The sequence below is a fragment of the Pseudochaenichthys georgianus genome, chromosome 11 (genome assembly GCF_902827115.2).
Source record: "Pseudochaenichthys georgianus chromosome 11, fPseGeo1.2, whole genome shotgun sequence".
Taxonomy (NCBI): Eukaryota; Metazoa; Chordata; class Actinopteri; order Perciformes; family Channichthyidae; genus Pseudochaenichthys; species Pseudochaenichthys georgianus.
The window spans coordinates 29,102,170-29,125,832 of record NC_047513.1 but is presented as its reverse complement, the minus strand read 5'-3'; the positions used below and the strand labels follow the sequence as shown (position 1 = coordinate 29,125,832).

Sequence of the window (23,663 nt, the reverse complement as noted above, 5' to 3'; positions counted from 1 at the left end):
AAGCTTTACATATTTATTTTTATTTATTTTTATTTATTTTTTTTTTTTTTTGTATTGCTTTTTAATTAATTCTACCGTGTTGTGTAATGTTTATTTATACTGTTCATGCTCACTACTTGTAGCACTTCGGGATTTGCATTCAAATATGAAGTGCTTTATAAATGGAACTCATTATTATTATTCATCTGTGGCAAAGGTGCTGGTTACATATTTATCTCAACGAGTGGTACAGTGATGACATATTGTTGTTGGGCTATAAAAGGAACAACAGCACGGTTTCATGACTTCACGTCACCACCGCTAAGCTAAAGGCGGCTAATGTCGGGCTATAAAGGAACTACAGCACGTTCACATTGTTGGGGAAATATTTTCCAAAGCCCATAATTTTGACCCAGTTTATCAGTTCTGTCCTAACTGAGCACACACACCTGCAACCTTGGTGTTGTGTCTCCCTGTTGGCGTCAGCTGATAGAGGTGTTATGATTCTATCTTGTTATGCAGCATGTTGATTATTCTCTCTGAACTAGCTAAATACACAGGTCTGGGGTAGAGTTGTTCAGAATTGACGTGGCAACTCTACCGTTAAGTCAGAACCTCTGGCTCTTGGACTTGTTTTGTGAATTCTCCGGCTGAAGCTCGTAATACACCATCACTGTTTGACATCACAGCTCCAGCTCTCCCCGTGTCTCCTTCCTGAGTCGGTGAATCCCACTGCATTGCTACACAGAAGTTTCTCCCACACACATGCAGGGATGCAAACTCATCAGGTATGAAAAAGGTGACAAGGACCCGAGCCCCCGACCCCACGGAATATCGGCTTTAAAATGAGGAATAACAGAGGATTTGAGCAGTCAGAACAACTAAAGCAGCAGTGTTACTAAGAACAGAAACGCCAAAGAGTCACATCTAATAGAAATATATAAAAGCATTTATTTGAATTGTGTAGCAGTCAGTTTATACTTTTGGCTGTTGAGCATTTTGAAAAATTATTTTCATGCTTCTGTGCAAAGGTTAGTCTTTCTATCTGTATAGCCTCCACTACATGTATTTAATACCTTTAGTTACTTCACAGATCTGGATGAATGATGTGAAATATAATCAAGTGTTGAATCAGACTTTAGTTCCACCTGGAGTAAATCCACCAGCTACCCTGCAGTCTACAAAGTCATTCAAACTAGCTGCACCTTCACCAGCTTTGAGAACACTTTCAAGATCAATCATTAAAAAACATAATCATATATATTATTCTGAAATGGACCTATCTGCACAACGACTACTTTTACTGTCGCTACTTTCACTATATTTTGATGATAATACTTTTCTACTTTCACTTGAGGAACATTTTGAATGCAGGACTTTTACTGTAACAGAGTATTACTACACTCTGGTACTTCTAGTACAAGACCTGTGTACTTCTACTTTTACTCAAGTAGGCTACAAGATCTGAGTACTTCTACTTTTACTGTCGCTACTTTAACTATATTTTGATGATAATACTTTTGAGGAACATTTTGATCGCAGGATTGTTCCTACACAGGGTCGGCTCTAGAACAAATCGAATGGGGGGGGCAATCATTAACCAAGGGGCGGCACACACTGCCGTCAACAACCAACAGACAAACATCAACGCAACTTACATTTAAAAAAACATGCTGTAAAGTTTATCCATGTGAACATGTTTTAGGTCGGGGGTGGACCTAACCTCCTCTAGGAGGGTCTGGGGGCATGCTCCCCCGGGAAGATTATTTTTAAAATATTGAAATTAAAAGCATCAATCTGGTGCACTTTGAGAGCTAAATGAAGAGATCTATGGATAGCCTACATCTCTCAGCATCCATTTGAAACAGAACTGTACACAGATTTACTTTTTCTTTATGGATATTTTACTAATCACTCCCCTTTTAAACTGTATTCTTGTGTTACTGTCCTATAGTATTTCATACCCGTTTTTAATTTATTCTATTATTCTTTAATAACTATATAATGATCATATAAAGGTGTTCCTCGCAAATACTTGTTTACATAAATGGTGACCAAACTGTTTGAGACCCACTGAGATAACTTACACTAAAGTGAACTAACACTGAGAGAGTCCTTACCCCACTGAGCTGAGGTTATACGATCCTCTCAGTCTGACAGGAGAGGATCTTTATATCCGTTAGCATAGCTAGCTAACCAGATGCTAACAACATTCCACGTTACCGCTCGCGCACTCACAAAATGCGCTCGTGCCACACACACAGAGCCAAGCTTGAATGAAACACAGAGACCCAGAAGTAGGCTACTTGTACTGTACTGTATATCATATTATTTTCTATGGCTTTACTGTATAATCAGTGTAACAGATGAACAGATCGCCACTGGGCTTTCATCTAAACACACAGCCACGTAATGATAACAAAACAAAAGTCGGGGGTCATTGGTCAAGCAACACACCAATCAGAGAGCAGCAGTGAGCACACCTCAGGCTGTGTTTTATATTTGTATTCTTTATTTCTGATGTATTTCACACAAAAAACCTTTAGTGGAAACGTTTTCACTTATATTATTTAAAAAAAAAAACGGCAAAGTGGCAAGGCTTGCCCACCCTGCCTGCCACACAGTGACTCATTTGGGGGGGCATGGCCCGTGAATGACCCCCCATGACGCCGACCCTGTTCCTACATTCTGGTACTTCTACGTTTACTCAAGTACAAGATCTGAGTACTTCTACTTTTAATCAAGTACAAGATATGAGTACTTCTACTTTTACTCAAGTACAAGATCTAAGTACTTCTACTTTTACTCAAGTACAAGATCTGAGTGCTTCTACTTTGACTCTAGTACAAGATATACCACCTCTGTTTATAGCCTATAAAAAAAACTATTAGAAAACGAAGGCTAAAGCTAACGTTAGCAGATAGTGACAATGTATGCTAGTTATCTAGCTCAACGATAATATTGCGACAGAAAGACTTTTCAGCACATCACGCTCTGCCGCTCCGACAGTGAGCTCTGCTCTGAACACCTGAACGGCCCGTTCTAACAGCTGTTCACCAGCGGTCCAGTCTGTGCCACAGTGACTCCGGACCGCACAGTTAATATTAACGAACGCACCCGTAGGTAATGTGGCTGCTGAAGCTAGACCATCATCGCGGAGCAGCAGAGCCATTATACATCCATGAGCAGAGCCGACAGGCAGGAAGACTCCAGCACACAGCTCGTGCTTCATTATAATATCTAAAAAAAGAACACCTTGCGTGTCATGATGGCACATAACAGCTCGCGGCCGCAGATTTTATTGCAGATCTACATGAATCACACAAACGACCTATTTTGGATTCAAAACTGCGAATTTCGCCGAAAGGTGACAATTTTGCATCCCTGCACATGACTTCACGTCACCACCGCTAAGCAAAAGGTGGCTAATGTTGGGCTATAAAGGAACTATAGCACGGTCAAATGACTTCACATCACCACCGCTAAGCTAAAGGCGGCTAATGTGAGGCATTTATGGTGCGTTTCCACTGCAGCGGGTAGCTCGCTTTAAGCGTGCCGAGCCGTGCGGGGCCCGTTTTTGGTTGCGTTTCCACTTGGCCTAGTACCGGCTAGCGGGTCCTAATTCACCTTTTTTCTGGCCTGACTAAATCGTGGTTCTAGGGCCAGGAACAACCAGGCTGAGTCGAGCTGAGTATGCTAAACTAGAGAGAGAATCGCTGGCAAGGGGTCTACAACTACAACAAAATTAACAGATTTGACCGTGATTTAATTGTAATACACGTTTCTAAATGATGCCGAATTAACAACATACTGATACCGGTTAGTAATAACCATGAATTAATGCTTTGAGTCTGTAGACAGACGGCAGGCGAAAAACCCTTTTAAAATGCTTGTTTTCTAAATGGAGATCGGCTAAGCTAACGTTATATATGCTCCGACCGTCCACACTCACAACAACGGCCTATACAGACATAAATAAACCAGCGACTGTATTCTCCATGACACAGGCAGTCTGTGGTTTGTACTTGTTTAACTTTTGTCTAGTTTCTGAACAGATATGAGGAGCTGTGAGCTCTGAGTGCTAACAGCTAACGGCTGTGTTGTTTTTCTGGGGCTCTCATTGAAGATGACGTCACGGCTCCGCCTACACTGCGTTACTATAGTAACTACCCCAGTTCCTAAACTGTAATGGAAGCGCAGCATTAAAGTAAGCCGGGCATAATAAGGCCTAACCAAACCGAGCGAGGCCTGCAGTGGAAACGCGCCATTAGACACTTTAGACGCAGTTTTTTTTTTTTTTTGGGGGGGTATTTTCTGACGTATTTTATGTTGAAGAACAAACGTTAAAATATTGGGTTTTTGGACTCCTTACTGCACCAGTCTAGTAGTTGTGTACAGATAAAATATATGAACACATTGTAATAACTCACCTTATGCATAATGTTGGCAGGGAAAGCAAGCCTCCTGGTTATTACCAGGAGAAACAAAGACGTCTGGGTCTCTGTGAGGACATGATTCCAGCTCTGGTATTTATCCTTCTGACTTTCTTTTCCTTCATCATCAGCAGAGATATATTGAAATTGCTTGCGTACAACCGGATCTCATTATCACATGCAGCTGCAAACAAATTACAATGTGATTCCTTCTCATCTGGATACAAACTCATTTTCATACCATAAACAAGAGAAATTGCAATCTTGGTGAAATAAATTGAGTCTGTACACTGGTATTCAGCGGGGGTAAAACGTGGGTGATGAGCCACAAAGTGATTCACAGACGAGTCAAACCGCTTCTCACAATCAATTGCGGAGGGAAGCCAGATGCTGCTGTTGTTGTAAAAAATCTACTAAAACCGATTAACTGAAGCATCCTGAAAGAGCAGACTCACCTCCTCCACTTCACTCAGATTCTCCGTCACTCTCATAGCAACCATTTATCTTAATAAATCACTGACTTGCAATTTGCTTTAATGTAACTCTAAATCTGTTTGTATTTTTTATTGTAATATTTTATTTATATTTATCTTTATTTATATAATTATAATTATTTATATGAATTTTTATTTATTTTCAAATAAGTTTAATATTTATTTCGGCTATTTATTTTTTAATTTTCTTTCTATTCTTGCTCTTAATTTTTGGGACATTTAATTACAAATAAATTAATTCGTTTTTCCAAGGTCTTTGGGTTGTTTTTATATTATATATATCTCAACATATCTAACATAACTTTTGTAAGTTGACTCCATCCTATATTTTACTCCCTGTATGTCTAAATAGTAGCATTTGGAATTTTTAAACAATAACTTTGTATGAAGCTCTTGTATATGCAGCATCGTATCTCCCACACACTGTTTGAACTGATTTCTAACATAACCTCTAACCCCTCAAAATATAGCAGTTAGCTAATGATGTGCCATATAGTTCTGTAGGTCGTGAACTTGCAAACACACTGTTTAAACATTTATTTAAACTTTTGCTGTTGTTTTTGGCCTCTGAACTCTTTACTCTACATCATTTATTTTTTCTTGGATACCCATACACTAGGGGTGTAACGGTATCCGTATTCGTCCCGTACCGTCACGGTTAGGACGTCACGGTTCGGCACATGCAGTCACACGGCGAATACGCCTTTTTTTTTACGAGGGGGAAAAAAGTCTGTCATTCAGGGCAGTATCCACTACACTATATATAATCCAGGGGGCGGTATTGCGCCTAAAAGCTGTTTGCCAGCCGCCCTTAAACAACAAATGAAGAACAAGAAGAAACAACAACAAAACGAACTAAATACAAGAAGAAGAAAAGTTAGTATGGCGATTTCAGATAACACACAGGAGCTAGAACCCACCTGCTTCTTTTAAATCAGCTGTGTGGACTACAATAACGATGAAGTGTGCGAGTGGTGGATCGGAAGAGGACGGTGTGTCGGCGTTGTTCTACAGCGGTGCGGTATGCTAATGGTGACTCGCCAAACATGCTAAATCATATCAGAAGGCATCACCCAGATTTGCCACTCACCGGAGCCCGGCAAAAGACAACAGCAGTTCAACAGCTGATCCCCGCTGTTTTTAAGAAGCCAATAGGCATGAAAGCCGAAAGCAGAAAGCAGAGCACCTGTGTGACGGGGGTTCTAATTGTCCGTTCGAAACATGGCTTAGCCGGTTGTTTTAAGCTAAATAAAAACGTTATTTACAGCAACAACAAAAATATAACGAAACAGCACACCTTAAACAAAACAAAAATAAAAGACCAAAACAGGCCGTCCATCACTCATTCAGAGTAAACGTGTTCTACTGTTGCCTTCTCTGCAACAAACTCCCGAACACGTCCCAGCTGTTGCCTTTACTGCAACATTCTTCCGAGTGATATCCTCCAGGGCCAAAACCGTCCATTTTGAACCCATAGCCTCTCCCACAGGCTTACCGTCAACAGGTGGCGCAATTACCTCAAAACCACATTGTCAACATAAAAAATCCGACCCAAACATAAACAGGTTAACCACCTCTTAACGTAAAAATTTAACAATTTAACAAACGCACAATAAATAATTGGAAGGAGCCGGAGCTTGTGCGGGAGGTGGAGCGTTACCAGTTGGATCTGATTGGGCTCACCTCTACACACAGCGTCGGCTCTGGAACCTTACTTCTGGATAGGGGTTGGACTCTATTCTTCTCCGGAGTTGCTCAAGGTGTGAGGCGCCGGGTGGGTGTGGAGATACTCACAAGTCCCCGGTTGGGTGCTACTCCAAGTAGGGAATGAGTCCTTACCCCAAGTGAAGGAGTTCAAGTATCTCGGAGTCTTGTTCTCGAGTGAGGGAACAATGGAGCGTGAGATGGGCCGGAGAATCGGAGCAGCGGGAGCGGTACTGCAGTCGCTTTACCGCACCGTTGTGACGAAAAGGGAGCTGAGCCAGAAGGCAAGGCTCTCTGTCTACCGGGCCATTTTCATCCCTACCCTCACCTATGGTCATGAAGGATGGGTCATGACCGAAAGAACGAGATCGCGGATACAAGCGGCAGAGATAGGTTTTCTCCGCAGGGTGGCTGGTGTCTCCCTTAGGGATAAGGTGAGAAGTTCAGTCATCAGGGAGGGACTCGGAGTTGAGCCGCTCCTCCATCGCGTCGAAAGGAGCCAGTTGAGGTGGTTCGGGCACCTAGTTAGGATGCCACCTGGGCGCCTCCCTAGGGAGGTGTTCCAGGCACGTCCAGCTGGGAAGAGACCAAGGGGTAGACCTAGGACCAGGTGGAGGGATTATATCTCTTCTCTGGCCTGGGAGCGCCTTGGGACCCCCCAGTCAGAGCTGGTTGATGTCGCCAGGGAAAAGGAAGTTTGGGGCTCTCTGCTGGAACTGCTACCCCCGAGACCCGACCACGGATAAGCGGGAGAAGATGGATGGATGGACAATAAATAATAAATTGCATGGTTCCTTTTTAGGAAGAGAGCAGGAAATGTTTGGTGTGTGTGTATCTTATCTTTCTTACAGTGCAGACACTTTTCTGCTTGCTCTTGCCTCTGCTTAATTTTTATGCTGATTTTCCTACTCTTATTCTCTGAAAACTTCGAGCAGCGGCTCCTGGACATTAACTTATCACTGGGACAGTTCATCTTCCTAAATAGACGGAGGATTTCAGCCATATTTCAACATTTTTACGACGACCTCAGTCTTACAGTAGCGTGGCCTAGCAACAGCTAAAGCCTGGTAGGGTACTGCATGCTATTTAGCTTAAGCTAGTTGGTAGCAAAATGCCTCCGTTCTCTACAGATGACTTCCACAAACTTCTACAGAAGATGGCTGTGTTGGAAATGAAAATGCAACGGTTGGAAGTTAACGTGGAAGTGAATGGACTATGTCGTGGGAATGACACCACTTTACCAGTGTTGCAAAATAATGAAAAAGGGTATGCTAACTCACAGCTAGTTAGCAGCTACAAGGATTCCAAGGAACAGGAGGGCTGTGTGCCGGGTAATATGGTAGTCCTCTCTGGAACTCTCTGGGTGCAAAGCCTAAGAGTAAATCATTTTCATGGGATTTGGGAGGACGGATAACAGGCAGAGCCCAGTGCTCAGAAATCTGTGATGCGACCGGCTGGCATGCATTGTTATCACCCAGGAAGAGTGCCTCTTCAACCCCTATACAGCCGTGGACAGCTGCTAAAGGGAGAACAACAAAAAATCCTCCTAAACCACCAAGTGTGCCAATCCAGAACAGATACGCTCCGCTGACCGAGAGCCGGAGATCTCTTTCTGATGACCTGGATAACCCGTCCTCTTCACACAGCAGGGTACGGACCAATAGCTACTCCAAAAGCAAAAGGCTAGAGGGAAAGCTAACGACTGGGCCTGAAACTCTGATTGTGGGTGACTCTGCTGTAAGAGATGTAAAAGGTCTGTGTAATAAGAACAACACCAAAGTACTCTGTTTTCCCAAGGATGTGGTCTCTGACTTGGCTGAGAAGATCCTGCATATTGGGGCTGAACATCTGACTGTGAAGAATGTGGTACTGCACATTGGAACAAATGATGTTGTGAAACAAGAGTCAGAAGTGCTGAAAGAAGACTTTAAATGTTTATTGGAAACTGTCAGCTCTCTAAATGCAGATGTGTTCATCAGTGGCCCTCTACCAGAAGAGGAGTGGAGAGATTCAGCAGATTGTTTGCACTGAACACCTGGCTTTCAACTGTCTGTACTGACCATTCTGTACATTTTATTGACAATTTTAACTTTTTCTGGGATCGCAGACATTTTTTCAAGGCAAATGGAGTTTGGAAATTGTTTATCTCTAACGTATTCAACTGCCTGCGTCATCAATCTGTTCCCTCTGCCAGGGACAAGCGGCAAGAGGAATCAAAACAGGAGAAAGACACAACACATCGCGCAGAAAACCCTGAAGAAGTATCACTGCACCCGCCTGAGAAATGTTCTGATTATGGGAGACCTATGAGACAAATGGAGGAGTCTCCACCGCCCGTCACCCCCCCCTGTCAACGCCTTTGAGGATACTCCGTTCACCCTTTCACCCTCGCCCACCCTCCTGGAGATCGCTGAACCCACAAAGGAGATACAGACGGTTGGCACCGATTCCTTCCTGGAGTTCAAAGACCAAACTAAGGTGATACGCAGGGCTGGCAGCATGTCCTTTACCCCCGCTCCTCAACGACGCCCACCAAAATCACCGCGGAGACGCGCACCATCTCCTCCGTCTTCATCACTGCGCCTACGTCAACCACCTCCCCACCCTGGCAGCATGTCCTCTACCCCCGCACCATCTCCCCCGTCTCCATCACCGTGCCTACGTCAACCACCTCCCCTCCCTTCAAGAAAGCATCTGCAGTCTCCGAAGCCTGATAAGAATGTGTGTGTAGAAAACACAACAAACTCTCACTGATATGTGTGGGGTCCAGGCTCAAGGGCGTATGGCACTCTCAACTCTTTCCAGGACATGCCGGGGCCCTGCCTGCCAGTAGCTTTGCCGACATCTGTGTTGATAGGTAATAGATTAAGGGCGGTGAATCATCTTAGACACAGTCAGCGCTCAAACGTTTGTGTGAGTTTATCTAATTTAGCAGTGATTCCATGTCAGCCACAGCTTGTTACAAAAAACATGACTGACAGTGTGTTTAACAAATTTAAACTAGCTTTATTAAGTGTCAGGTCTTTGGCAGGTAAAACATTTTTAATCAATGATTTTATCACTGAGCACAATCTCGATTTTATGTTTTTAACAGAAACTTGGATTGAACAAAATAACAGTGCAGCTGTTCTTAACGAATCAACCCCTCCCAACTTTAGTTTTATGAGTCAGGAAAGAATGCATAAGAAAGGGGGTGGAGTTGCTATTCTGTTCAATGATTCCCTTCAATGCAGGAAGACATCGTATGGGAACTTTGCTTCTTTTGAATATGTGGCCCTTCAGCTGAAATGCTCCTCTCGAGCTCTGTTCCTGAATATCTAGAGACCACCCAAATACTGTGCAAGCTTTTTTGATGACTTTACTGAACTGCTGTCTATAGTGTGTATTGACTTTGACCGTCTAGTCATTGTTGGTGATTTTAACATCCATGTTGACAACCCCCAGGACAGAGGGGCTAAAGAACTGTTTTGTGTTCTTGATAGCTATGGACTGACTCAGCATGTGACGGAGCCCACGCACAATAAGGGGCACACTCTGGACTTAATTATCTCAAAGGGTCTGAATATCTCTAAGGTTGTGGTGACTGATGTTGCACTCTCTGACCATTCCTGTGTTTTCTTTGAGAGCTCTATTTCTGTTCACAAAAATGTTCAAAAAGAGATAACCACAAAGCGATATTTAACTGAAAATACTAGGGAAATGTTTACTCAGAATTGTTCTACCACACTTGCCCCTGCTAACACCTCAGTAAATGAGCTAGTAGATCATTTTAATAAAAAAATAAAAAATGTTATAGATGCCATTGCTCCAACTAAGGTAAAGGAAGTGACTGGGAAGAAAATATCTCCGTGGAGAAAGGCCATGACCATGAGAGCAGAAAAAAGAGAATGTCGAAAAGCTGAACGCAGGTGGCGAAAAACAAATCTCCAGGTTCACTTTGACATTTATAAAGAGAGACTTGGCCTTTATAATTTGGAATTGAAAAACGCACAACAATCGTTCTTCTCTGACATCATTACCAAAAACAAAAACAACGCACGTGCCTTGTTTGCTACCGTCGACAGACTAACTAACCCCCCAGTGTCAGTAGCATTTCTATCCACCAGGGCGTGCAATGATTTTGCCTCCTTTTTCACTGACAAAATTCAGAAAATCAGACAAGCAGTCAGTGCCTCTGCATCAGGAACAGCAAATGTGTTGTCCCTATGTCCACTTAACATCAATTCAGACATCATGACACAATTCCTTCAGATTAATGATAAAAACCTAGAGGACATTATACAACTTCTGAAATCCTCCTCCTGCTGCCTTGATATTATTCCAACAGGATTTTTCAAAGATGTTTGCCTTGCATGGCCTCAGAACTACTTCATATAGTAAACACATCTCTTCACTCAGGTATTTTTCCACAGGCCCTGAAAACTGCAGTCATTAAACCGCTGTTAAAAAAGAATAATCTAGATGCTTCAGTAATGAACAATTACAGGCCCATATCAAACCTCCCATTTCTAGGTAAAATCATAGATCTCAGTGCTGCATTTGACACTGTTGACCACAGCATATTACTCGACCGACTGGAAAACTGGGTGGGACTTTCGGAAACAGGTCTAAATTGGTTTGAATCCTACTTAAAGGACAGAAACAACTTTTTTCTATAGGTAAATACACATCTGAGTTGACAAATATGACATGTGGGGTTCCTCAAGGCTCCATCTTGGGGCCTCTTCTCTTTAACATCTACATGCTACCACTGGCTCAGATAATGAAGAACAACAAAATAAGTTACCATAGCTATGCAGATGACACACAAATGTACGTAACAATTTCACCAGGAGACTATGCTCCAGTTAAAACACTGAGTAAGTGCATTGAACAAATCAATGACTGGATGTGTCAGAACTTTCTCCAATTAAACAAAGATAAAACTGAGGTAATGGTTTTTGGAGCCAAGTCAGAACGTATAAAAGTTAGCGCTGAGCTTCAGTGTGCAATGTTCAAAACAACAGATAAAGCCAGAAATCTAGGTGTAGTCATGGACTCTGACCTGAGTTTCAACAGTCACATTAAAACAGTTACTAAATCAGCCTACTATCACCTAAAGAACATATCTAGGATTAAAAGACTAATGTCACAGCAGGATTTGGAAAAACTTGTCCATGCCTTTATCTTCAGTTGACTCGACTACTGCAATGGTGTCTTCACAGGTCTCACTAAAAAATCTATTAGAAAGCTGCAGCTGATTCAGAACGCTGCTGCTCGAGTCCTCACTAACACTAAGAAAGTGGACCACATCACTCCAGTTCTGAAGTCTTTACACTGGCTTCCTGTGTGTCAAAGAATAGATTTCAAAATACTGCTACTGGTTTATAAAGCACTGAATGGTTTAGGCCCAAAATACATTTCTGACCTCCTGCTAAATGATGAACCATCCAGATCTCTCAGGTCTTCAGGGACTGGTCAGCTTTCTGTCCCCAGAGTCAGAACTAAACATGGTAAAGCAGCGTTCAGTTATTATGCTCCAAACATCTGGAACAAACTCCCAGAAACCTGCAGGTCCGCTGCAACTCTTACTACTTTTAAATCCAGGCTGAAGACTTTTCTTTTTGTCGCTGCTTTTAATTGAACTATTCATATCTTAAACTGCACTGTAACTTTTATCCATGTATTTTTCCTTTTAATGTTTATTTTATTAGCTTTTCTTTTTTAATGCTTAATGTCTTTCATTTTTTGTAAAGCACTTTGAATTGCCTTGTGTTGAAAAGTGCTATATAAATAAACTTGCCTTGCCTTGCCTTGTGTGTGTGTGTGTGTGTGTGTGTGTGTGTGTGTGTGTGTGTGTGTGTGTGTGTGTGTGTGTGTGTGTGTGTGTGTGTGTGGGTGTGTGTGTGTCGGCTGTCAGCGGCGGAGTCAGTCACTCATGTGATCCGCTCCGTCAGAACCTGATGCAACTAAAGCCTGTCTAAATGTAAAAAGTCAATACGACAACAGAAAATAAATGTTTGACACCAAATTGCTGACCTTCTTCCTTTTGATCTAAAGTATCTGTTTGAATACCTTTAAACTATAACAATGCTGCGTCTCAATGTCAGGATTTCTATATCTAATATAAGCTGTTTTATTTGCAAAATGGCAAAAATGTCTCGTAACCACCTTCTTTATTTACAAAAAAAACTATAAACACATTACAAAAGGCTAAAATAAATACTTTTGTAATACCAGGAATTATAGTTTAGATTTGAAGCATCTGGTTCCTGTTACAGTGAATTGTCTCGTGTTGTTCTGTGTCAGCGGTGCCATCGAGACACAGATGAGTAGCCCAACAGCAGATGGTCTGTCATGGCACCTGAGAAAATGCCTGTTGTGTTGGATGAAGTCGTTTTAAGTCGAATCCCACAGCCTGCACATGGTTAGCTGTATCATTAGCATGCAGGCTAGTGGCGTCAGCGTTTCTTATGTTCATGACAGAAACAGCCCTATGCCAATCATCCGGTGTCATAATTAGTGTTAGAAAATACATTATGGTGTGATTGTATCAGAAGAAACTTTATTATTCGATGGAAAAACAATCCATTTTAAAGTTCCAAGCTACAGACACAGCTTCCAGGTAACACTTTCTTCTTCTTTTTCCCCTTTGAGGCACATCCTGGTCGACTCATCTGTTTAAATCGATTCCCGTCACATGGTGTGTGTTATCCGGTGATTTTGAAGGTCACAGGATTTCAGACAGAATCCTGCATGTCTCTCTCTTCCCTCATATTTGTCCCCCCCCCCCCGTGGGCGATATTGATTCAACACGAGTCAATTAATCAAGACAGTATTGTTGTGTCAGGAGATGTGTCCCTAAATGTGACCTCCAAGAGAAAAGGGAGAAAGTAGAGCGAGGACAAAAATACATTATCCACATGCTGTGCTTAACTACATTTTTGAGTACCAAAAAATACCTGAATATTTCCGTTTGATAATTTTGTATTTGTCTACTCCGCTACATTTTGGAAGCTAATATTGAACATATTACTTCACTACATTTATCTGTAAGCTTTAGTTACTTTACAGAGCAGTAGCTTATACACAACATATATTAACTACGACATATAATTACAGGTTAAGTTGTCAAGCAGCAGTATTAAAGTCATTTAAAATGGGAACACCTATATGATTAACACATGAACACATCAAGGATTATAATCCAGTTTTACCCCCACCTTTAAAATGGCCCTATGGGGCTAACAGAATTCCACCACTGACCCAAATAGAACACGAAAGACACCTTTAAAATCATCAAATCCATAGGATTTATTATAACAACACATCAAAGGTTTAATTATCCCTCCTAGGATGAGAGGCAGAACCACGGCAGAACCACGGCAGAAGCACAGCAGTCCCCACACCAGAGGCCTCCCTCTTCTGCTGCTGCACTGGAGCTTTTAAGCACTTCCTTCTCCAGGTGCACCTCGTCTGAACCTCGTTACAGCAATGCAGCACACCCGGGTAGAGGAACCAAAGGGAAAAAGAAACAGGGAATACATCCAGCCGTAACACTTTTCATATATGATTTTGAAATACGCAGAATGAGAATTTTTACTTTTGGAATCCCAATATTTGTTTACCTTTTTAATTTGTCAGAAAGGTTAAATAAATATACATATATACCATTACTTTGAAATAAAATATATTAACTGTGATGCAAGGTTTACGCGATATCATCCACAACTACACAACCTTTATCCTGAATAATGAAAGTTCAAAAAGTTCATTTTATTTAATATTAAATAGATTAAATCCAGGAGTAGTCTGTGCATATAAAACACCGGTCAAATCCTCCTGAAATAAATGATGTCTAGACTCCTATCTGTTGAATAATTGAGAGAAAAAGATAGTTTTGTATTCAGCGGCTGTATTTTTTATTTGTGTGCTGAATCCTGTTTAGTTTCAGATTGCTCATGATTGTGCCTTCTCATGTTTGTCCATTTACTGCAAAAGGAAAGTATAATTATACTTTCAGGACACAATTAGATGGATGAGCTGGAATAGATGGTGTGTTGTGTGACCAGTCATCCAGTGGGCGATTTATCTCTGCACAGACACTCGTATCAGATATGAATTATGCTTCTGCATTGTTTACTGAAAGTTGGCCAGGAAGAGCAAAGCTCCGTGAAGCAGCTCCTAAATGTAAGATTTTAGATTTGATCACCTCATCAATTCAGAAAGTACGATACTGAGATTTTATTTATTTATCCATCTGTTCATTCACTCATATTTTATGAGCTATATCTTGTGTTATTATACTTCTTGTCACCGTCTCTTATTTTTCTACTTTTTGAGATTACAACTTCACAACCAGAATGAAAAATTAAAGGTAGGGTAGGTAAGAACGGAGAAACCAGCTCGAGTGCGCTAGACTTTGAAAGTACGCAGCCGAAAAAAATCTGCCCCTTCCTTCAGACTTCCTTACAGAGCCCCTCCTCCAACACACACGAACGCTCACATGACCAATGAGGGCACGAGATAAGTTTGTGCACAGATGGAAGGCTGACAGGCAGGTAGGTGATTGTATTCACATTGCGAAGCCTTATGCAGATTCTATTAGCTGGCATCTTTTAACAAATGAAGACAACTTGAAAAGACAGAAAAATCCTCCTTGGTTGTGGTGCAGAAGGATTCCTCTGCTCCATCACATTATGGTGGGAAATCAAGACAAGCTGCAGACTCCGGTGCATCAATAATGGAGGGCACATTTAATAATAAACCAGGGTTTTTCGGCTCAGTCTCTGCCAAGGTTTGCCAGAAACTCGTTGGCCTTTCCTTCAGATACAGACACATTTCACTGTGGCAGAAAGCACCGGATAGTTTGTGTGTGTATGCTTTGCTCCGATGCACAAGAAAGTATAGGCTCTCGCTAATGGAATCATACATTTAAACATGGCTGCACTTCTGGCCAGGAAGGTCGAGCAAACACTTCAAAGCTGGTGTAAGAAACCAGAGGCTAATTGGGAACATATAGGCAGCGATGTGCCAGAAAAAGTCTGCAGGTTTTTAATTCAAACCAAACACCACGGGCACCTTTTTTATCCACACACACACCTCATGTCGAAGGTATGATCATATGTAGGGGTTTTAGTGAGATAACCATGGATGTGTTGTCCCAGTTTTTAGAGCAGGTATGTTTTGTATTTCAACACAGAAAGTTATTTGTTCGCCCTCTGCAATCCTGCACAATTGTTGGTGAATGAGGAGGTTTGCAAAGCACTCAAAGGTAAAGCCAGGGGAGAACACATGTATTGAATTTAAGATGAGTATGGAGAATTGTATGTAATAGAGCGCTCTCACTCTGTGGGTGTTCTGCACCGATGGAGATGACAGGAAGCTCTCACAGTCGTCGTCCTACGCAGGGAGGCACTGGCGGCAAAACAAATTGATGCTGAATTTGATCCTGCATGTTAAAACAAACTTTGTGAACTTATCTCTGACGTGTGGATGTTTGTATCATCTTTAAAAGCATCTGCACTGATGCTGCAGTCTGAGAGGCAGCTCTGAGGTAAGGTGTTCAAAACAACATGACAACATGACGCCAACTTGCTCTTGCAGAACAAATAAAGGCGCCCTGTTATACTATTTAGATTTAGGATAAACCCTTTCCTGTACTGTGTTCTATAGGTTTGTGTGCATATAAATGCAAAGTCTGAAATCCCCTACATATTATTTTTCAAATAGCACTGCCAATTTTCTCTAATCAACACCGCAAGCTACTGAAATATAAAAAGATATTTGTTCGCTGGATGTACAGGTCAGGATGAATCCCCTCATAAGTTCTCTGATGGGAAACAGAAAGGTCAACCCGATGAATCAGAGCAGATCCGACAGACACGAAGAGCACGAGGAAATCCCCGGGAAGATGAAGTGCCCTGATCACCTTTTCATACGTCTGCATTACAGGAGAATACGCCACTGTGCAGATCCAGGAGCAGATGAGGGATTATCATGTATGTGATGAAGAGGCCACGAAGGTCCAAGAGACCTGGAACACGGGATGTTCTTTAACCAACGAAACAGTCAAATATTTCTCTAATTTTCTACATGAACTAAAAGTTAATAAGAATATAAGACACATAGCATGAGATTAAGATACTTGTATTTGAATCAATGCACTACAACATTGCAAGTCAATACATCTTATAGCAGTGAAAGTTGTACAAGATGGGAATAATGTAAAAACATAAACAGTTCCAAAAACAATGTATTTTCTTATGTTTCACTACAGCTGACAGCCAAAGAGTTGCAAAGTCAGAACCATCTCCTCCATGCCCAAACAGGTAGGTCTGTGTTCATCAGCTTCACACTCAGCTTCTATGGGCCAGTACTCGATCCAGGTTCTTTTTCCAAGTACATACTGAAACCTAAGGAGAGCAGAGTGAAAAACACGTTAGGTCTTCATGTGAACAGCTATCTGTAACATTCAAACATAACATAAGAAAGCCTCCTTCCTCCTTCTGGATACTTTATTACTCTATGAATGGCAACAGTAAGTGAGTGCAACACATCTTGACTTTATTTCGTATAAAAAGCAGTGAAACAGAAATATCTTAAATTCCCACACCACACATCAGATTCAAACATACTTACGTTTGATGTGCATCATCTCTGTGAATATCATCTGATGTTCCCATGATAAGGTACGTTTTGCCAACAACCAAATCTAAAGACGCCCTGCAGTGCAGATGACTGAGGAATGTGCGAAGTTTATTCAGAAGACCCAAATCAAACGTTCCTGTAATTTAAAATTAGGAGAACAAAGAAAAAGTAATGATCAAATTGATAGCTAATGATTAATCACAGAACAAAAGTACTTTATTCTCACATATCCTGCTGAATCACGTTTCTGGAAACACACTTTTTTGCCTTCTTGCCAAAAGTTATAAGGAGCCCAATAAGGTTTTTCGGGGTTTTCCCTTTCCTGTAGTGTGTTATATAGGTTTTGTTTGCATGTAAATGGTCTGCAAAGGCTCAAATCCCAAAAGAGAGAGTTTCTCACCCACAATCCCCCCTCTGCTTGATGGCTTTGTTTAATTTCCGCAATATAGTATTGTAAGGCAAACTTCTGTGTAGCAATGCAGTGGGAGTCACCGACTCAGGAAGGAGACACGGTAGAGCAGGAGCTTCGATGTCAAACACTGGAGGTTTATTTGGAGTTACGGCCGGAGGATTCACATCACAAGTCACACAGTCACGGTCTGACTGCACGGGTGGTTGCCACGGCAATTCTGGAGCGCCTCTCTCTTGTTAGCCCATTTAACTGGTTTCACAGAGCAATCAACATATTTTGATAAGATAGTTTAAACAGTTGGGCACACTGAGTTACTTGCGTTCGTCACTTATGGCCTCGAGGATGTCATACCTTGGAGTCCACAAACAACAAAGAAGGAAGTGTCCCAGTGCACCCACAACAACAGACCATCTGTGACCTAGTGTTGACCGGTCACAGAATGGGAACAATAACATTATGGCTGAAGCAGCCTATGTCCTTAAAGGAGATACACATACGTCAGGGTTGGTCCTGTACGTCATATCTAGGAGTCTAGGTCAATAATTTCCCTAACAAGTATTAGTAACATCACTACTGTAGCGTGAATCACACATGGAGACGGCTCTGACCCCTCAGAGCCATGGCTGATATCACAGTGACACTCTAGGGGAAGATCAAGGAGAAGATTCCCCAGAGACACAGTACACAAAAACCCATGTCACTTGATGCCCCAATGACTCTTAACAAAGGGTCCCCCCTCCTCCGACAAGGCTCGTTGAACGAAGGGAATGCCATCTCTGTCCACAGACGTCGATTAACTTTAACATGAAATCTTTGATTCCATAATACCTTGGTTTGCAGGTATCTACTTATACATCCTGATGTGTGAGAATTATATGATGTCATGCTGCCTCAATTGTGATTGTGTTATTTGTTTAAATGAAGTAAATGTGTCAATAAGGTAATTTGAATTTGATATGTATTATTTGTGTCTTTCTCAACAGCTAAAAAAATGGATATTTCTGATATGGTTAGACATTTAAAACAATTACTATATATTTTGTAAGTTTCATTTTAAGAAATCCCACCAGAGCTTTAAGACCTGGGAGGGATAGGGTAAGCCCGCCTCCTTCTTGAGACATACAAAAGACAGATGAAAACTTAAAACATCCTCTTATCCACTTTTCATCCTCCTGATTCCTGACATAAACACAGAGGGGTCGCTGACTCCTTTCCTCCCCCTTCCTCCAAGATGACCCCCACTGAGGTTCTTTGTCTCAGTTTAGTTCTGAGTTTAAGACCCCATTTACACGGGAATGCAAACGAACCGAATTCGATATCAAAAAAGTCTTCTGTTCACACGGATACGGCTCAATAAACGTGTCCCTTCACACGAGACCGCTGGAGACGCTGTAGTACATATGCCGGGCCTGTAAGTGGCGCTATACTTCCGCCACAAAATACACCAAAAGCAGCGAAGAAGACCCCAGAGCATGGTTGCCATGGTGGCCTGGTTAACCTTCTGTTTATTCTCCGCGGTGGATTTAGCAACATGAAGTTCATGTAATTCTCCATGTCCACTTGTTGCTGATGGTTGTGGTTGAGGAGCTGTAGATTTTGCACTAACAGCTGTTGCATATATATATAGACATTTTTATTGATTGGGATAAACCCCTTGAGATGCACCATCTCGTTTTCAAGGGGTTCCCGACATGGTCAGTAGCTACTGTCAGTAGCAGCTACTGACCATGCTACAGCAGTGAGCAGCAGAGGTGGACGAGGCTGGGCTATGGCTTCATCGTTATCAGAAAAAATATCGTATAGGACGTACACACGGAGCCGTTTGACCCCCCAGAGCGTTCCGTCCGCAGATCTATCCACCTTGGGACCCGTTTTCGTTTTAGGGGTCCGTTTCCGCGGTTCCGTTTCCGCGGTTCCGTTACGGCCTCGTGAACGAACGGGCTATATGAAAGAGAAAAGTAGCGGATACAACCCGTTTAGTTCCCGTGTAAACAGCACATAAGTAACATTCTTAAATCTTGAAAGACTTCCCTTCAACGGACTCATAGTGCTACACGAACCGTGTTTAAAGACTTTAAAATAACCACATTGCCAGTTTCCGGGCTCTGATGTGCCGACTCACAGTTAATGAACGGCCGGACTGTGGTCACAGGACGCCAGGTCTAACCAAGCCCCTAGGAATTGCTCCGGACTCTAAGGAAAATATTCGTTGTGTCCAAACGGCAGTACTACAATTTCCGTATCAGTCCGTGACGTCACCCGTTACTTCCAAAATGTAATACATACATATTACTTATTACTGTCTTTTTTAAGTAATAAGTAGCATTACAATATTATTGTCTCTGAAATGTAATGAGTTACACTACGTTTATATTAATTTTTAGTTACTTTCACCAAAATAACCGCAAGAATAATGGCTAGGTATTTTAAATGCTAAAATGTAGTTTAGGCCCTTAAGGCTACTAACAACTTGTATTACAAGCCTTAGTTGAATACTCAATTCTGATTGGTCAATTCCGTTGCTAAGGAGGATCAAGAAAGAGAAAGTAAAAGAGGGTAAAAGACGGAGCGCTGGACGTCAGATAAATGAACAGAAGAAAACAGACAAGAAGTAAACACTAACAGGAACACGGTATGGGCTCTGCAGTGTTTAAGGACTTGTTAGTGGATCAGAAACTGTGAACAGAGTTGGACAGTGCTGCCGTAAAGTTGTTGTTGTCGCAGTTCCAGCCGTTGGTGCTCCGTGGAACAGAGTTTTTTTTTCTTAGTGGAAGAAATACGATCATTTTAAGTGGATAAAATCATTTCAATTAATATTGGGAGTGGATTCCTGTGTTTGTTTAGTATGTGGCCATGTAATAAGCGGGATAATGTGCAGCGAATTGGTCATTATGGGGAAAAGAACACCCTTCAGGCTCATCAAGATCAGCCTGACTGATTACGTAAACACCAGGTTTACTAATCTACGGGCACAATGTTTCTCTGGTGTCGGAATGTCTCGCGATGTTAGTGAATTCTTTAAAAACAAAACACCATTTCATTTCGGGTTAAAATGAGTTGTAGCTGCATTACTGAGAATTGTAACGGGTAGTATATTACCCACATTTCATTAGTAATGCCTTACATTACTTTGTTGCAGCAAAAAGTAATACATTACTGTAACTCATTGCACCCAACACTGTTGACTAACATGGGGAAAGAAGAGAGCTGACTAAGATGGTGGACGACACGGTCATGCCATAATCAGCTCCGAGTAGCAAAGCCCTGAACAGCGAAATAAATTAATTTTGAACTCTTTTAACAAAACTGTTCACTACTCAAGATAAAGAATATCTCAACGTATCAGAGGCGTCTAAAACCCAGTAAGTGGGACATTATCGATTTTGCTCTGACAACGTGACTTTGGTTAACAACATGGCTAATGCTAGAGCTAAGGCTAATGCTCTTTTAATGCATGACTACTGCGAGTCGGAAGACATGGAAACAAAACTCTAAAGGAGCAAAAAATGCCTTAACATCGCCCACCAAACCACCAGTACCACAAAAAGCCCAAAGGTGATGTCACTACTGTTGAAGCTCAAGCTCAAGATGCTTCTAACCTAGCAATCTTAGCTGCCATTGGCACTCTCAAAGAGATGATGACGGACTTCCAAACAAATAAACACGCTGACCATAACCAACATTGCGAAAGCGGTCAAGTTTAATTCTGCTGAAATTAAAGAGTGTAAGCTAAGAACCAAAGAACTAGACGAGGAAGTTAAACAACTCAAAAAGAAGTACACAACACTGGAAGGGAGCGCTACGGGAGTGGAAATGAAAGCTGTATTGTTACTGTATATTTTATTATAATAACTAGCTATGTATTGCTATTTATTACATTCAAATACTGTTATGAACACTATACAATGTATTTATTGTGGTACTGGTAGTTACCAGAAAGTGGTAGTTACCAGAATACACAATGAATCTTTGTAATATATTTATGTTCTCTGGTTTAAATAATCATACCAGTATGTATTTATACAATGTATGCTGGTCACCTGGAATCCTGGTAAGCTTCCAGCATGGTATATTTAATACTATTATTAAACATAAGCTGGGGATAGGTGGGTGCTGGTGACCAGAATAGTATGCTTAATATTTGCTATGTATTAATATTTTTACATTTACATTTTTATAAAAGTTGTACTGAACATGTATTGACACTTTTCAAACGTATGGCATGAATACACACACTGTTAGTCTTGTCGAAAACACAATAACCACCTTTCACCTATTGTGTAAGGACATACAAGCAGGTCACACAGTACGATCACAAATACATCAACTCTGTTAAAAATCTGTTTTTATTAAAAAGTACAGGCTGCATATGTGTTCTCAGCCTTGGAGAAACTTGACATGTTTTGGGACATGTGTCTGAACCTCTCTTTAGTGGTTAATTAATAAAACAGACATTTCAACATGTGCCTACTTTGTTCATGTACTGTTGAGGTTAATTTCAGTAGTTGTGTTCTATAATGTATACAAAGTGTGAAGAGGAGGCAACTTTAGAATAGGAAACCTGTTCAGGTCAATTAGAGTCAAAATACTAGCTTATTGGTTATGAACAAGACTTCACTTTAGAATAGGGAACATATTCTTAGATAGAAATACCTAATTTTGAGTTATTTAGACACAGTTAACACTTATAGTTTCATGTCTTGTTACATAAGAATAGATCATATTTGTTAAGTGTTATTATGGGAGAATTACTATTCTTGTGGTACTACTGCCTTATTAGGCCCGTATTGAGCAGAGCATATTAAGACCAAAACTCATGTACAACAACTTCCTTACTTGCAATAAATAAAGTTGTAAAATGCACTAAAAGCCGACTCTAGATTTATTTTCTCTCTCCATTCATTCTAGTGAGCCGAGAGCGGGAGATCGGGGGCGGGGCTTCAACTGTGCATGCTCTATGAGCGCATATACGGGTTCTTCTGCTCTGACAGCCAGGCATGACGGGTAATCTGTGACGTATTGATCTAAAAAATCTCAGGCCATTTTTTCCTCACGCGCCAAATGAGCAGCTCTCATAGGAAAGACTGAGACCCCGCCTCCCACATTGTATCCAGTTCTTATTATACATTTATGGGTCTAACGCTACCTACAGAACCGGACTGCATCTGAACCACTCCGCCAGGTCCGGCTTCCGCCCTGCTGCGCGCCTCGTTTTTCATTCCCGCCATGACCTGCTCATCGGTCATCAGTAAGGCAAAATGCTATTCGTATACTTGGGTTATGCTCATTTATAGTTATTGAATTCAGGGTAGATTAGGGCTTAACTCCAGCTGTCAAAGAGTGTTCCAACTATACTTTTCAGTACTTACCAACCATCTGATTTACTGTCCATATATATTTTGTAACCTTCCCTTGGCCATTCATATTATTTGTGTGATGTTTTTCTTGAGTGTCTATATTTTTAGTAGTTAATAAATGTTTCATTTATAAAGAACCAGGTCATGTGTTTTTGTGTTTGAAGTAATTCAGCCTCTGTTCACCGAGCCTGGACTCCGACTTTCAGAATATGAGACTACAATAATTGATTATGCTATCATATTTTCTCGCTTATTAGAGAGTGGTGCCCCAACTTTATTAAAAGGTACACTTTCAAGTTGATAGCTAAGTACAGTGCTGGCACTTTAGATAAATACTTAATGATTAAATCTGCACGAACAATATATACTACATATCTTGCCCACGTGCGAGGCTCATTGTTATACTACATTACATAACACTTGCATTTCTATTGTAAACCTCCCGACACATTGTACATAATAGGCTTAGGGGCGGGGTCTGTCCTGTGCCGTGTTCAAAGGCACCACGGCAGGGCCCATGAGGTGAACTGGGATCTCTTCAAGTAGCAGTCCACAATCCATATTTTAAGTCTGATCAGGGACTTGAACCAGCAACCCTACGGCTCCCAGTCCAAGTCCCTACTGAGCCAGTGCTTGCATTGAATTCTGCTTAGCA

General features: G+C 41.4%; 1 protein-coding gene across 2 annotated transcripts in view; it reads right to left on the bottom strand.

Moving 5' to 3' along the window:
- Nucleotides 1-16,722: 16,722 nt before the first annotated feature.
- Nucleotides 16,723-23,663, bottom strand: part of LOC117454963 (complement C3-like) — a 45,459-nt gene continuing 38,518 nt past the window's right edge. For both annotated transcript variants that reach the window (XM_034094271.2, XM_034094272.2), the window contains 2 exons: nucleotides 17,231-17,375; nucleotides 16,723-17,004 (listed from right to left, as the gene is read on the bottom strand). In XM_034094271.2, coding sequence (XP_033950162.1) covers nucleotides 16,863-17,004; nucleotides 17,231-17,375 — 287 coding nt within the window. In that variant the 3' untranslated portion in view covers nucleotides 16,723-16,862. The remainder of the gene's footprint in view (nucleotides 17,005-17,230; nucleotides 17,376-23,663) is intronic.